We start from the raw sequence: 16443 nt of genomic DNA on the forward strand, positions 1-16443 counted from the left end.
ATTACTTACATTTTTAAAAAGACTTTAAATTATTATTTTAATTCTTATTAAATTAATAATTAATAAATGTCAATTAATACATTTTAATTAATTAATTGATTAATCAATAATTAATAATACTTCTGTCTATTTCAATTATTTTGAAATGAATAAATGTGTGATGTTTTCAGCACACTCTTTTTTAAGCACCCTGTATTAAAAAAAAACTTTTAAGAATTTTATTGGGGGCCACAATAAGTGCATTTCGTTTTTATCAATTTTAACTTGATCAGTTGCTTTTAATTAATGTTTTATTAATTGATTAATTAACTATATAAGTCAAAATGTTTAACTTTGGCGTGTAAAACCAGTGTAGATTTTTGTTTTTATTCATTTTGTTTTCATTTATTTTTAATTAACATTCATTTCATTTATAAACTTGTGATTTAAAAAAAAAATCAATATTTTTGAGGGGCCATAATCAGAATATATATATATATATATATATATATATATATGTTTTTTTTTTTTTTTTCTGATTTAGAATTTATTAATTAGCTTTATTTGATTAACCCTTAATATGGCAAGTGGCTATTATATACAAGATAAAAATATTTATGAAAACAATATTAAAAATAAAAAATGTACGAAGACGGAAATCCACACTTGTTATGAAAATAACACAGTAATTGGTTATTTTTAATTTATAGTAAGTTTATAAATAAAACAAAACAAAAAAAAGATTAAAAACAAATACACTGTGGCCTTCCTCCTTGTTATGGCCTTCATAAACACTCTTATTATTATAATTATTATTATTTTAATTTCATAAATATTTAAGAACGTAAAACGTCGAATAATCGAGTAATGTCGAGCGCTCAAATGATGAATATTTGAAGATACCGGAACCAAAGCATGATCTATTGTTTCCACACGAACATACTACCGCATCGGGCCACACGTGTTGACAGGCGGAGCAATTCCGGTGGAGCGTATTTTAACAATATTGTGATCATGTCTTTAACGGAGGTCGTATTAGGTTTCCTGGACGACGCAGAGCCTTGGAGGCTTCGCTCGCCGCAGTTCCCCAGCAAAGTCGGTGGCAAACCGGCCTGGCTTTGCCAGCGAGGCCCGCCGTCGCTGTCCCGGCTGGAGTGCGAAACATGCCGCCTTCCGATGGCGTTTCTGCTTCAGGTCAGTAATCCAAAAGTAGGGCGGACTTTGAGGGGATTAAAATGTTATTTATAATAATTTTACAAATCAAAAGCGCAAAAAAAAAAAAAAAAAAGTTAATTTTTCCTTCAGGTGTACGCACCCATCCCCGGCCAGGACAGAAGTTTCCACAGAACACTATTTGTGTTTTGTTGTAAATCTCCAGAGTGCTACACTCGAAATGACAGTCGTTGTGTGAAAGGTACGTAGACACCAGGGTTTTAACAATTAGCTCATTGGCTGCCATTGACGGCGCTAGACGTCCAAAGCATTTGAAGCTGTCAGCGGAAAAAAAAAAAAAAAAACATTATTTGAAAGTATGGACGAGTAGGCGCTGAACAGATGTTTTACCGTATTGGCCCTAATACAAGACAGTGTTTTTTTGCATTGAACACAGTGTTTTTTTGCATTGAAATAACACTGAAAAAGAGGGGGTCGTCTTATATTCGCGGTCTAGACATTATACCCATTCACGACGTTGGATGGCGCCAGATATCATTGAAGCGATGTTGTGTCATGACAGACTCAGCTACTCTTTTTAGTTTAACCAGTTTGCATTATTTTATTGCAATGTTTTTCCTTATTCAGATTTGTTTCAAGACTACAATTACACTTAGACTTCACTTTGATGGTTCATGCAGTTATTGCAATTTTGTTGTTTTATCACAATAGAGTGGTTTATTTACATTTCAAAAACCAGAAGCCATTCATTTACGATTGTGATTGCACTTAAGTTTACATATTTAAATGTTCAGATATTAAGATTTGAATGAGGCAAAATAACATGCTTTTTCTCGCAAATATATTGTTATAATAATTTGTTTCTGATGTACTGTAATTATTTTCTGTATAAAAAATAATTTGGTGTTCAAAAAGTCTTTTTTCAAACTTGAGTCTTGAAAAAGAGGGGGTCGTTTTACAATCAGCGCCGTCTTATATATAGGGCCAGTACGGTAGTTGTTACTTCTATTAATTTTTTGCGACCTCTATAACCCCCCCCCCCCCCCCCCCTCAAAAAAAAATTATGAAGGTGTTTCCTTGGCACCAATAGGCAGGGTTTGACTTTTGGGGCAAGGGGGTACATAATGTTGATGACCCCGAAACGCAGTGTCAGCGATAAAATTAATTTACAAGAATATTTATAAGAAGAAGTTTAAATTTTTTTGTTTTTGTTTCCCATAATTCTTGAGGGAAATTCTAAATCAGGCTGCTTAGGACAGCTATACTTTTCGCTAAGATCGTCATCCATTGAATATGGTACGCCCGCTGGTGTCGTGCCAATATAGTTACCCCCGTCGAAAATTGTATGCCCTGCGCAGAGCTACTGCGCTGTACTGATTTGCTTGATATCCGTGTTTTGGTGATGTAGCTATCTACAAGGTTTTAGAACTTGGCCCATCCATCCATCAAAAAAAAAACAAAAAAACTTTTGTTTTTCTGTCGTATAAGGTAACATACGTACTGAACGTAAAAAAGGCCATGTTTTACTGTTTTAGTCTTAGGATGACCTATAACTGTTATCACTGTAATTCAATTCCCTCCCAATTGAAGTCCTGTATGGAGTTTCTCCAGTTTGATGAACATCGATGTGTGTGCGCTCCGGTGGCCAGGATATACAATTTTTGAAGGGGGTAACTACATTGGCAGGACACCGGTGGTGGCTCTGTTTTACAATTAGCATCTTTAGTGGGGCAAATTGAAACTCTGCTCACCATTTTGTTCTCTGGCATTTCATGGTCCACATTTTCAATCATTGGTTCTTGCTCAGTAGTTGTTGTCGCTTTTGAAAGCTTAGGTTTGAAAAATTACGTATATCCATCTTGCCTCTTCGGTCCTCAGGTGGTTTTAATTAAGCAAAGCATATGACTGTCTAAGGTGCTAGTCATATGATCTGTTCGAAAAATAATTTTGACCCATAATAAAAATATCTTGTTCATTGCATTTATTTTTGTGGTTTGTTATATTGTTTACAACTTTTATAGACAATATTTTACTGGAAAACTCTTAATTTTAAAATCATATATCGGAAAGTCAATTACATGCAATGACACTTTTCGACCAAAAGGGGGGAGTGGTCCCCCCTAAACTCCGCGTATGTTGGCACCCTCTATTGCTGAGTCCCCACTGCTCCCAAAACATTGACAATGTTCTCAATCTCATCACTTGCAGTCTTCAGAAGTCAGTTACCTCGGAAGAATGACTTCTATTCCTACGAACCACCTCAAGGTTTGTGAATGCACATTGAGGTTATAGTTGCACAAAATGCTTTTGTTCAAGGTTGGCTCATTGACAGTGATAGGCATCCTATCCAATTTGACTAGGGGATCTGGTAGTGATCGAATGATTGCCTCCTTCAAATCAATTTCAACTGTGATGGGTTGGATTGAATGATCACGTTTCACTGCCATTGACAGTGCTAGACGTCCAATCAAATTTGACTGGGGGGATACATTAAAGCTGTTCAGACCATAATGACACTCCGATTCCTATTTTCCGTGTCTTAAGCAGCTGAACAGGACAGGTTAAAAAAAAAACAACAACAATTGGACTGGGGGAGATTGCAGCAATCCCTCCCAGTCAAAATGGATTGGACGTCTATCAGCAGCAGCAGCCTATGATTCAACCAATTGATGCCTGAGCTGTATATTTAACGAAAATGCATAAAGTTAGATGATTTTTAAAATTTTTTAAATTTTAAGTACAGTACATAGTTTTCAAATGTGATTCTTTATATTTCCCTCAATGTAAATTCAGGCATGAAGGGGTAATTATTCACTGCCATTACACCCAGGATTGGATGACTGATACCTTCAATCGCATCCAGTGAGTTAAGAAAATCCTTGTAATATTTCTTTCTGCTCATCTTTAGAGACCGAACCCCTGAGCGATTTGGATCAAGACCAGACCACTCTCCCCGTGTCTGGAGTCAAATTGTGTTGGGTTTGCGGCTGCCCCGGCAACAAAGCCTGTTCTCGCTGCCACTCAGTCACGTACTGCGGGAAGCACCATCAGACGCTTCACTGGAAACACTCGCACAAGAAGACGTGTGGCAGCAGTAAAGACACGGCTGCCTCCCCATTTCTCTTTGTGGAGTTTGAGCTTTTAACTGAGACAGAGGAAGAAGTGGAGAGTGGCAAAGGGGATGATGAGGCGGCCGTCGCTCATACTGATGCAGACTGTCCCACTTTAGCAGAAAGTAAACACCTATATTCCCTTGTCTATCTAAATTTGTACGGTATTAATATGCCTTGGGACTCTTAGTCTGTTCATATTTTAGTCCCCCCCCCCCCGACTAAAGCAGAAAACAAGTGGATGCACAGATTTTGTACGTTCTGCCATCTAGTGGAATATCAGTCACAAGACGACGCTGGCATTAGATGAACAAAAATACATTCATTTTAATTAATGATTTGAGGAATAGTCAATTCTAAAAATACAAAATACAATTTAAGACCTGATACTTAAAATGTTTTTTTTTTAGTGCTTGCAGAAACAGACCTGGAAGAGATGGCCATGCACGAGACTGAGGACAACAAAGTGTTCCAGCGCTTTAAAAAGAAGATTGCACCTGAGCCACAGCAGGTTGAGAACTCCGAATTGACATATCAAAGGTTAGGGTTTCATGACCCTTTGCTGTCCGTGCAGGTGTTGCGCTACAGTCGGGGCGGCTCTCCCTTGTGGGTGTCCTCACAGCACATCCCGTCAGATGCAGATATTCCAGTATGCACTTGTGGGGCGAAGAGAATTTTTGAATTTCAGGTTTGTTTTTTTACTTAATGCTCACGCCAAATGTAATTTACCCCTTAAAATCTCAATTTTGGATTGTGTGTGCACTTGTCAAGGTGATGCCCCAGCTGCTGAACAGTTTGCATGTGGATTCCACAGAGGCCAGTATCGACTGGGGGACTCTGGCCGTATACACCTGTTCTGTTAACTGTAACCATGAGGAACAATACTGCCTTGAGTACATTTGGAAGCAAGACTTTAGCACAGAGCAGCAAATGTAAATTAAACTATCATTGTGATCATTTAAGGATTATGGTATTTTCCAACACAGCAAACTGTATATAAGTGCATATAAATGACTGTTGCAAACTGAAGACCTCTTGTGTATTCCTTGTAGCTGGACATGACTGTAGCACCTGTTGGTCTACTTACTATGATTTACTGTTCAGTATACTGTATCAATTCTAAGATGCCCATACTGTTTACAGCTTAATGATAAGTGAAAAGATTGTGTACCGTATCTATACATGTTTAACTACATCTAGTGAATGTCAAACAATGTAGTGAGTAAAACATTGTTACACTGGAAAAAGACTTTCACGAGGCTCGGTATGTCCAGGTTTATTGTACAGTGCATGGGCAAATTTCAGTTGCATATTCTTAATCAAAGCATTTCGGAAAAATGCTAATGGAAAATTGGCATCTAAAAATTAAAACTGATGACTGCCAAAATTTTAAGAGAGGGTGCTGACGTTAAGTGCACGCAAAATATTCAATTGCCACTGTGAGTGTAAAGCTTCCCTAAATAAGCAGAAGCAGATACTTTTTTTATGGGGGTGTCAACCATTGAAATATGAATTTGTCAAATTTGGGATTAAAAAAAACAAACACTTTTATATATACATAACTCTGAAAAGCATCAATCGAGCAACTATACATCATACCCTGAAACAAAAAAAGGACTCAAAGAAATTACTTCACCTTATAACCGAGTAGAAATTGTTTCTGGGAAAAAAAATTCAATGTATAAAACTGAGTTAAAGTGAATATTTTCTTTCAGACTTATATACAAGGGTTTGGGAAATTAAAAAAAAAACATGTAAATGATAACTGGCAAATCAATGTAAATAGATTAAAAAAAAATCACAACGGCACAACTGTCCTAACAGCAGTTGAAGACTGTTAGGGATTTAGAAAAAATGTTGGGGAAGAAGGCTCCAAAGGTTCTACGTTGTCTTGCGGAAACCTTTCAGGATTGGATAGATGTTCTCAAAGGCTTCATAGATTTCACCTCTCACCTTAGCACCTTGACAAAAATGCAGAAAAAGCAATTTAATATATATAGTCTATTGAAATCACTGACATAAACAGTGAAAAACTTTTTAAACTACGGTTATTTCTAAGTCTCCAGAGTAATGCAAGGCTACGTTCAGATTAGATGAGTGCCCATCCGAGATTGAAGTACTTATGAGTAGATCTTACCTGTTAACACGACCTTCCCAGAAACAAAAATGAGCAAGACAATTCTGGGTTTGATCATTCTGTAAATCAATCCTGGAAAGAGTTCAGGTTCATAGCTGCAAGACAATAGAACATATTGTTTGAGCGCTACTTTAATGATAAAGATAGACTCGAACATACCTGCTAAACTGTTGATGCGTGAGTACTAAGCCTTCCAGACGAATGGGGAACTTAACGTCGCAGCTCCCCACCATATTCTGAATCTTGAAGTCTAAAAACTTGGCAGGAAAACCCAGCTTTTGCACCACACGAGCGTACTTCCTGGCCGCTAACCGCGACTGCTCCTCACTAGGTATAGAACAGGAATACGAACAATATTACGAGATTCAAATGAAGGAATCTTAAATGATTGTTGCACATCAAGAGGAGAGCTCCTCTAACCTCTTTGCTCCTGTGCAGACCATCTTTCCAGAGCTAAAAATAAGAGCTGTGGTGCGAGGTTCTCGTATTCTCATGATTACAGCAGCAAAACGCTGAAACACAGAGGAGAATATTCAGCTACATTTTTGGTATTAGGGAAGAGTGGGATTTGCTGTCCCATGGATTGGTCATCACACTTGCAAGAACCTGACCACCATGGGTGCTGTGTCACACTATCGATATTGAAATGATCAGAATTGTGCCTGTCCTACATTTCCCAGTAGATCTTCAGGTCCATTTGTAAAAATCCCTAGTGTGGTGATGGAGTCCTCTTTAGCTCTGAAGTCCCTCTGTTTCTTGTATTCTTAGTTGATAGGCAATTCTCTTTACTATAAATAGTTGCTCCACCGTACATATCCAATGCTCCTCAGTCAGTAAATCCAAATTTACTGTTTGTTTTTCATTCAATTAATGGCCAGGCTCATTCTTATTTGTCAGAGTTTTTAACCCTCTGTTACTCAGGCAGGGCTCTTCGTTCTACCGGCCAGCTTCTTTTGCAAGTACCAAGGTTGAGAAATAAACAGTGGGTGATTGATCTTTTGCGGTTGTTGCCCCTCGGTTGTGGAATAACCTGCCCCCTCAAATCCGCACCATTACTAAGCTAGTCGTTTTTAAATTGCGGGTGAAGACCCACTTTTTAGACTCTTTTCTACGGACTTGAGTAGCCTGGTTATAGTTCTTAAGGGTTTCAATGTTTTCGGATTTTATCTGTTTTATTTGCCATTTAGATTTTAAGCGCGATGCGTTGTTTTTTCTCAATTTTATTCTATAATACTTTCCTGCCTTTTGTTTATCATGAACTATATTTTAAGTTGTTGTAAAGCACTTTGGGGATCTTTCGGGTTTTTGTAAATGGCTCTATAAATACATTTGCTTTGATTTAATTTGTACTGCAAACTTGTGATAATTTTTTCGCTTTCCGTCAACAGCACTTTAACAAGGTACTCGTCCATTTGTATTCTCTCCGTGTTAAACAATGTTTTTACTGTAAAGTCACATGACACTTTGGGGTAAGAGAAATACTTTTTTAGGGTCACTTTAAAATTGTGAAAGTCTTCACTCTTCCTTTAATAGGCTTTGAAGCATTCAGTTTATAGTTATGAAAGTATTACTACTAAACAAATTGATAAAACTAAGTTTTTGATTTATTCTCTAGCTAGCCACTTGAATGCTATGTGTCAACTTAGGTTGTAGCAAAATAACGGGTTGAGGTTGGTTGTCACACTACAAACAGTTTTAAGGATTGCAAGGATTTTGTTTTGTTTTGTTGGAGCAACATTGTCAACCTGTTCGGATTTCATAGGAACAAAATAATGTAGTCTTCTTAATGTTTATCACGATTTGAGGATTTTTAAGGAAAATCCCATTTAAATTACAAGTGACTATGTGTGACAACCATGCCGACAACGAGGACTGTCAAAAAAAAAAAAAAAAAAAAAGATTTAAAAATGATAAGGATGTCTAATCCAAGCAGATATTATGCTTCCCTGTAAGAAATGACTGATTATTCTAATGTGCTGATTAATGGGTAGCAGTACCTATACATACGAATTTAATTCGTTCAAGGACCTGGTTTGTAAGTCGAAATGGTTGTATGTCGAGCGGGATTTTCCCTTAAGAATATACTACAATTCAATTAATTCGTTCCACAGCCCAAAAACGTACGCCAAATCCTTAGTAAATACTGCAGGTACAATTACCAATAGTAAAACAAATAAATTACAAATGTAAATCGTAATAATAATTATACTGTAACTAATCGGGTTCTAATGTGGCGGTTGTGTTTAGCATGCTGTTCCTGAACGCACTGCATGATGGACACGAGAGAAGTGTGGAAAAATAGGAAGATTTTATTTTTTCTATTCATGTTCTGTTGTTCCAGCTCCCCCACGTGAGGATAAGCGGCTCGGACAATAACTGAATGAATTTTCTATTGTTGTTGGCGTCAGCTGCGCTGGACAGTAGCCAGGTTGTGTTGCACAAGTTCTGAAATATATGATTAAAAACGTGATGAAGCTGGCAACTTCCTTGCCAATGTTACAATAATAATAATTGTCACCTTAACTATTTGAGACTGGCGAACGGAGGGCCGTCGAGATCATAGACATCTTTCATGGATAGATAGACCAGACATAAATCATAGATTTAGGCTGTCGAGCCAAATCACTGACGTGCACACCACACTTATATTTTGCTATCATTTCCATCTTAATTTCAATGGTAAGCATCCCCACTGTATTCATGAAAGACTGCAACGTGACAACCAACCCCGCTCTCTCCTATACTGAATATGTAAACATCTAAGTAAACAGACAAAATTCATCAGTTTTATTATTTATTTTTCACTTAAAATGTATTTGGTTGTGGACGCCATTATATCCCACATTATTATAAAATACAGTACGTCCAAGGCAGAAATATTGACAAGGTTTACCTTTGGGTTGTACTCTGCATTCCTTGCTCTCAATGCAATGGTCTTTAAGTCCAGTTTACAGCCCAGATTGACTGTCGACACAATGTTTCTGATGACGAGAGAGAAAAAGGTCAAAAATTAAAAAACAGGCAAAATAAATATATGAAATTATGACATAACCGTCACTAGAGCTGGGAATCTTTGGGCACCTAACGATTCGATTACGATTCAGAGGCTCCGATTCGATTATAAAACAATCACTGATGCACTCCCCTCCTTTTAAAAAAAAAAAAAAAAAAAAAAAAATGTTTTCTACATTAGTTACAAAATTGTTCAAAAGTCCTCTCAGGCTAAACCAAACTACTATCTCAGTATCGAGTTGGCATAAAACAGTAAACAAATATAACAAAAATAACAGTAAATAAAATACTCCAGTCCCCATCCTGTATCAGCAGCTTTGAACTACTGTACATTCAATTAATTTAATGTCGTGAATCAACTGTTACAGTTGTTAAAATTGCTCCCGTTATTCCATAACTTCCCTTCTGTCTACTTTTGTCAAAGTTTTAAAACTATTTCATCATTTAAAAATAGATTCAAGACAAGATTCTGCCGATTTAGGAGTATTTTAGAGAAAAAGTTAATTAGGTTTGCTACAACAGCTTTCTAAAGAAGTCATTGCTTTATGATGGCAGCTGTTTACTAACGCCGAAAAGTCTGTCATTTCGCATCTCGGTTCAATAATACATGTTCTAACACCGCCTTCGTCTTGTCATTTTGCATCTAGTTCTACATATATATGATATCTACTGTAGCCGTATGTATGTAGCGGCTGTCGGCCGCAGTCAGGTATGATTTTTTTTTTTTTTTTTTTTATCTAGCGGCATGACTTGAACATGATATTTACTCTCGGTCCGTTCCTCATTGCGTCCCAAAGACCGCGCTGACTGTGTTTTACTTCCGTTTTACCTGGTATAATTCAATAATCGGAATTTGGATGTTTGTGAATCGTTCTCGAATCTTCCACGGCCGAATCGCGAATAATCTAAGAATCGGAAATTTCGCACGCCTCTAACCGTCACCATTTTTTCCCCCTTGACTGCCACTGATAGCCGTAGACATCCATTCCTTTTTGACTGGGAGATGCTAGCAGCGAATGATCGCTGCAGCCCTCCCAGTCAAAAAAGATTGGTTATTTATCGCTGTAGGTGGCAGTGAATGAGTTAATTTGGGAACATACTGAAGCTGTGGCACTATTCCAGAACTTTCTGAGGCCGGTGTGGCTGGTGTGATTGGCGTCATGGGGGTCAGTGGGGTGTTGTACAGTGGCGTGTTTCCTGGCAGCGCTGTGGTAGTAGAACCTGTGACCGCCTGTGAATGAAAGAGCTGAGGAGTCTGCCCCGATGTTCCTGGAAGGCCTGGAAGACGGTAGAGAAAATATTTGTGTTCTCCGTGTTCATTGACTGCTGATTTAAAGAACGACATCTTCAAGGGAATGACCAAGTGTCATGTACCCGCATTGGCCTGCTGTGCTTGCTGCGCCTGCTGCTGCTGTCGCTGCTGTTCTTCTAATATAGATAAACTATTTGTGTTCTGAACAGGTTGAGGTGTCAGGCCTGAACCATATGGCATCATGGGACTGAAGATAGGCATTCCTGGTGTCATGGCGCCCTAAGGGAAGAAAAAAATATCGCTGAATGGAAGAGAAAAAAACTCCTACCCAATAAATAATATGATAAAGGAGTTGTATGAAAATCATCAGTGTAAAAATTCCACTTAGGCCACACACACACACACATGTCAGTGTGTCATATATTTTCATGTAAAACAGTGTGGGTGTTACCTGAGGGGAGGCAAGCCCCTGAAAGGCTGGTATGCTGTTGTTCTGATCCATCTCCTCAACTTATCACCCAAGGGAGCAGGAACGCACACACCGGCTTGGTACCTTATGTGGCAAACTCTTGACAGTTGTGTGCCCAGTTGCTTGATTAGCAAGAATAACACTTTTCTGGGCGAAGTCGTCCAATTTCCTCTTTACTCTTGTTTTGTAAACCACCCTGCGTAAAATCATTAGATAGGAACTCATGTGAAACACTGTTTTAGAGCTTATATTACAATATCTAGTACTGTGTAGAGCATGGGTGTCCAAACCTGTCCTCAAAGGCCGCTGTGGGTCCTGGTTTTCGTTCCTACCAATCGAGCACGGATAGTTTAACCAATGAAGTTTGTGCTAAAACAAGCAGCACCTGACTGCAGTCAACTGATTACACTTGTGAGACACCAGATTGGTGAAAAGATGTCATCTTGTTTAGTAGGAATGAAATCCAGCACCCGCTGCGGCCCTATGTGGAATAGTTTGGACACCACTGGTGTAGAGTGACAAAATATATCAAACAATGTAATGAAACCTAGTCTATAAGTCTATAAACTAAGTGATTGGGAGGGGTAGAGTGTACACAAATCAGCTCTGTGATCTAGAACCAAGTAATCGTGTGAATCCCTTGTGAGTGTGAACCCGTTGGCAACCGACCCTACGCCGCCCCACCGCCAATCTCGGCACTGGGACCCCCACCCGAGCGCGCCCAATCACATCCAGCCACACGTGAGCCCCACCAAACACACGACAGCCACGCAGACAAGCGGAGACGCTGCGCAGGCGCCAATCCAGGGCCACGGCTCCCCAATTAACTATCGCTTAATTGTATTTTTTTTCGTTACTGTCGCATTTTCCCCAATATTTTAGATGATGAATAATCAATCCAAACAAAGAAAAAATGAGAAAAAAAAAAGTTTAAAAGGGTAAATAACTAAATATATGAAAATGAAAATCTCGACCACTCCTTGATGTCTGCGATTTCTGCATCGCGACCCTTGTTATATTACCATGTTTCAGCCATAAAATCCCCCCAAAATCCGGCTTTGGCCATTCACAGCCGTGTCTTGACACTTGGTGATACATGCTACATGAAGTTTTTGGATCAAAAAGAGGTAAGTACGCGATAATATCTCGTTAAAATCATGGTGTCTATGATTTTGCTCTCGCATGCTCTCACCTCCAGTTAGGGTTTTGCTATTTTTTAAAAAAAAAAAATTTTCTTTCAAAAAGGCCGTCCTGTTCAAATTTTCTTCTCCCACAAAATTAAGATTTTAAGCTTTCCAATGATGTATCACACATGCATATAGGACAATTTTGAAATATACCAAAAAATTGGGGGTCTCAGAGTGGAACTTGAAGTCACCTGAGTGATTTCCGCCATTTATCAATTCAGATAAGTGAATACAGGTAAAAACTTAATAATGAACTTTGTTCACGTATTTGCTGCCACTGACTGCGATACACGTCCAATCATTTTCATTCGGCCATGATTACCCCAGTCAAAAATCAATCAACATATGTCGGCCTCAATAAAAATAAACATTCACTATCATTCACTATCCCTCCCATTTCACATGGATTAGACTGGTCAATTGGCGGTAGCTACAACCAGCTACTGTTAGCAACATGACCTAACACGACTCATGCCATTAAACGTATTGCAGCCACATCTAACAGAAAGCAAACATGCACCTTAAAATAAGCGTACGAAAATAACCACACGTACCACTGCCAACTTACGTGGAGTCGACCCACAAAACGCCTTCAGGTTGTAGTTTGCTTCATCTTGAGCTCAAATACCAAAGACTTGGACGCTGAGTTTGCGATTTCCGGAAGAGCGAGCTTTAACTTCCGGTGTCAGAGGTCGCGCAGACAGACTCAAGATGGCGTCGCTGAGTGACAAATCAGTTTGGGACGAAGTGGAAGACGGAATCGGTGAAGAGGTATTAAAAATGTCCACGGAGGAAATTGTTCAACGAACTCGACTCCTGGACAGTGAGATAAAGATAATGAAGAGCGAAGTTCTGAGGGTGACCCACGAACTGCAAGCAATGAAAGATAAAATCAAGGAAAACACGGAGAAAATAAAGGTGAACAAAACCCTACCTTATCTGGTGTCGAACGTGATCGAGCTACTCGACGTGGACCCCAACGACCAGGAGGAAGACGGGGCAAATGTGGACCTGGATTCCCAGAGAAAGGGAAAATGCGCCGTCATTAAGACGTCCACTCGGCAGACCTACTTCCTGCCGGTGATCGGGTTGGTGGACGCCGAGAAGCTAAAGCCTGGAGATCTGGTGGGTGTCAATAAAGACTCCTACTTGATCTTGGAGACCTTACCCACCGAGTATGACTCCCGAGTCAAGGCTATGGAGGTTGACGAGCGCCCCACAGAGCAGTACAGTGACATCGGAGGTCTGGACAAGCAGATTCAGGAGCTGGTGGAGGCAATCGTCCTGCCCATGAACCACAAGGAGAAGTTTGAAAACCTGGGCATCCAGCCGCCCAAAGGAGTCCTGATGTACGGACCACCAGGCACAGGGAAGACTCTCCTAGCCAGGGCCTGTGCAGCTCAGACAAAAGCTACCTTCCTCAAGTTGGCTGGACCACAGCTGGTGCAGATGTTCATCGGCGATGGAGCCAAGTTGGTGAGGGACGCCTTCGCCCTCGCCAAAGAGAAAGCCCCTTCCATTATCTTCATCGATGAGCTGGACGCCATAGGTACCAAGAGATTTGACAGTGAGAAGGCTGGGGACAGGGAGGTGCAGAGGACCATGTTGGAGCTCCTCAATCAGCTGGATGGATTTCAACCCAACATGCAAGTCAAGGTAAGGCTTCTCTAAACAATAAATCAGACTGGAACACTTAAAATAATGATTTACATTTTAAAAGTACAGCTAGGTAATGTGTAATGCCACGTCCTTCTGAAATATCTGAGGGCCTTCATTGTATTTTTAATATTAGATATTTATTAGGGCTGCCCTAATCACATATTTTTTGCCCCAGAGTCCAATCTGATACATCAGCAACTTATTAAGGAGAACAAAGAGAAGTAATGAATTGAATTGAAAAGGCTTAGTGTTGCTGTGGGTTACACATCGTATAAGATGGACCCCCCCAAAACATTTTTACCCCCCCCCCCCTTGAATTGTATAAATTTACAATAATTAAAATTTCACTAAATGTAGGAACTACAAAAGACCCCAAAAAGGTCAAAAAGTCAATTTTACACAGGCAAGTCAAGCTGAAGTTTAAGATGAATACGGTTTTGAAACCTGATGGGTTTTTTTATCTTCTGAAAGGGTTGACTGAAAGAATGACTGAATAAGTGATTTGGCCCGATTTGCAATCACATTATTGGATTGGGGAGATCCATAAAATTTATTTAAATGAAGACGCTAATCATGTTATTTCTCATAATATTTATCTACAATGATTTAACCATTTACATGCAACTTTAGTTTCTTTAAATCTCTGCAAGTGTAAATTGGATTTCATTATGATCACTTCAGGTTAGGCATAGCAGAAAAAAACGGATTTCCTGCCTTAGGTGGTTAGTGGCTTAAATCACCAATTTCATGATGACACGATATGCTGTATATTTTACCATGTATTTTTTTCATTCACTTGCCCAGTCCGTCATGTACAATATTAAGGCGGTTTGCTAGGGAGTGTTTTTTTTTCCCCCACCCTAGGCCATCGGGAAGTGTTTTTTGAGTCCTGGTATCAGAAAGAAATAAATTATATATTGAAACACCTCTTGCTGTGATTACGCTTTAAAAGGTGTTGTGCACTAGTGTATCTTAAATTGTGATCCTGGAATAATGTGATAATTTTGCTGTCATTTGCAGGTGATTGCTGCCACCAACAGAGTAGACATCTTGGACCCTGCGTTACTACGATCAGGCCGTCTGGACAGGAAGATCGAGTTTCCCATGCCAAATGAGGAGGCCAGAGCCCGCATCATGCAGATTCACTCACGTAAGATGAATGTCAGTCCCGACGTCAACTATGAAGAGCTGGCGCGCTGCACCGACGACTTCAACGGCGCCCAGTGCAAAGCCGTGTGCGTGGAGGCGGGTATGATTGCACTGCGACGCGGAGCCACGGAGCTGAACCACGAGGATTACATGGAGGGAATCCTGGAGGTGCAGGCCAAGAAAAAGGCCAATCTGCAGTACTATGCTTGAGGACACTGTGGGTTTATGTTCTGGAGGAAGTGTTTGATTTGTTCGAGAAAAAAAAAAAGTTGTGGCATTCACTACACTTGTTACAGCAGACCGTTGGGCTAATAAAGAGACAGTAAAACAAAGCATGTTGTTTCTTTTATACTTTAGTCATTTAGTTGGGAAGTAAATACTGCATTATTTTGCCTCTGTGAAAGTACTTTTACACATTTCAGTAAATCATGAACATACACAAAATGTAATTCACGCATTGGCTGCCATTGATGACTAGACATCAGATTGGATGTCTCGTGGATGTCTCGTCGCAGCCAATAAGTTTAGGAAGGCATTGAGTGTGGAAATTGACGTTTTCCACATTCACATAATAATGAGATTCAATTAAATCGGTGTTTCTGAAATGCAGAACTACTATGCCACCTAGTTATTTAGTTATTACTTGATAATTCAATTTTGGGGTGGGTTGTTTAACTACTGAAATCCTTAAAGGGAAATACACCGCCTAGTCTAAATAGCATCCGTATGTACGGCAGTTGCTCCAAGTACAGTAACTATACAAATGGTACATAAGTGGATTTTAAGGGGGGGGGCAGGCCCACCCTGGTGGCCGAAAAGTGTCATTGCATGAGATTGACCTTCCTGTATATATATGAAAGTTGTCAAGCAATAAAACTGCAACTAAAATGAACAAAAAAAATAATTTTATAATGGGAGCAACATTATTTTTCGAACAGATCATGTGACTAGCACCTAAGACGGTCATTTGCTTTGCATATAATATTCCCCCCCAAAAATTAGGGGAGGGGAATTTTATCTTTCATGATTTTTTTCTTTGATTGAAAATATATAATTTTTTGAATGAAGCAACTTTTTGGGGAATTGAGTGAATTAGACACAAATGTCCTACCCATAATATGGCCCAAACACAAAATGGATTGCTTCAAAGAAAACTTTTTTAATGAAAAATTAAGTATTCAAATGCAAATTTTTCAATCTCAAATATTTTTTCACATTCAAAAACATTTTATATGATTTAATTGCTTCCTTTTTTGATTGAAGTGATTTTTCTTTTTGAAAAAATATTTTTTTAAGCAACCTATTTTTTGATTGAA

General features: G+C 39.1%; 3 protein-coding genes across 3 annotated transcripts; 2 read left to right on the forward strand and 1 right to left on the reverse strand.

Moving 5' to 3' along the window:
- Window positions 1–905: 905 nt before the first annotated feature.
- On the forward strand, window positions 906–6407 carry pdcd2 (programmed cell death 2). The gene is made up of 7 exons (XM_057832826.1): window positions 906–1173; window positions 1285–1393; window positions 3361–3417; window positions 4061–4387; window positions 4673–4773; window positions 4837–4950; window positions 5034–6407. The coding sequence occupies exons 1-7, from the start codon at window positions 994–996 to the stop codon at window positions 5196–5198; spliced, it is 1053 nt and encodes a 350-aa protein (XP_057688809.1). The 5' UTR covers window positions 906–993; the 3' UTR covers window positions 5199–6407.
- On the reverse strand, window positions 4652–13298 carry tbp (TATA box binding protein). The gene is made up of 9 exons (XM_057832840.1): window positions 12874–13298; window positions 11115–11328; window positions 10786–10942; window positions 10512–10689; window positions 9293–9380; window positions 6820–6911; window positions 6559–6726; window positions 6400–6494; window positions 4652–6223 (listed from the first exon to the last, which is right to left on the reverse strand). The coding sequence occupies exons 2-9, from the start codon at window positions 11163–11165 to the stop codon at window positions 6144–6146; spliced, it is 909 nt and encodes a 302-aa protein (XP_057688823.1). The 5' UTR covers window positions 11166–11328; window positions 12874–13298; the 3' UTR covers window positions 4652–6143.
- Window positions 13005–15468, forward strand: psmc3 (proteasome 26S subunit, ATPase 3). Its single transcript, XM_057832813.1, has 2 exons — window positions 13005–13975; window positions 14999–15468. Exons 1-2 carry the CDS (start codon window positions 13031–13033, stop codon window positions 15335–15337), a joined length of 1284 nt encoding a protein of 427 aa, XP_057688796.1. The 5' UTR covers window positions 13005–13030; the 3' UTR covers window positions 15338–15468.
- The last annotated feature ends 975 nt before the right edge of the window (window positions 15469–16443 follow it).

The sequence above is a fragment of the Corythoichthys intestinalis genome, chromosome 1 (assembly GCF_030265065.1).
Source record: "Corythoichthys intestinalis isolate RoL2023-P3 chromosome 1, ASM3026506v1, whole genome shotgun sequence".
Classification (NCBI taxonomy): domain Eukaryota; kingdom Metazoa; phylum Chordata; class Actinopteri; order Syngnathiformes; family Syngnathidae; genus Corythoichthys; species Corythoichthys intestinalis.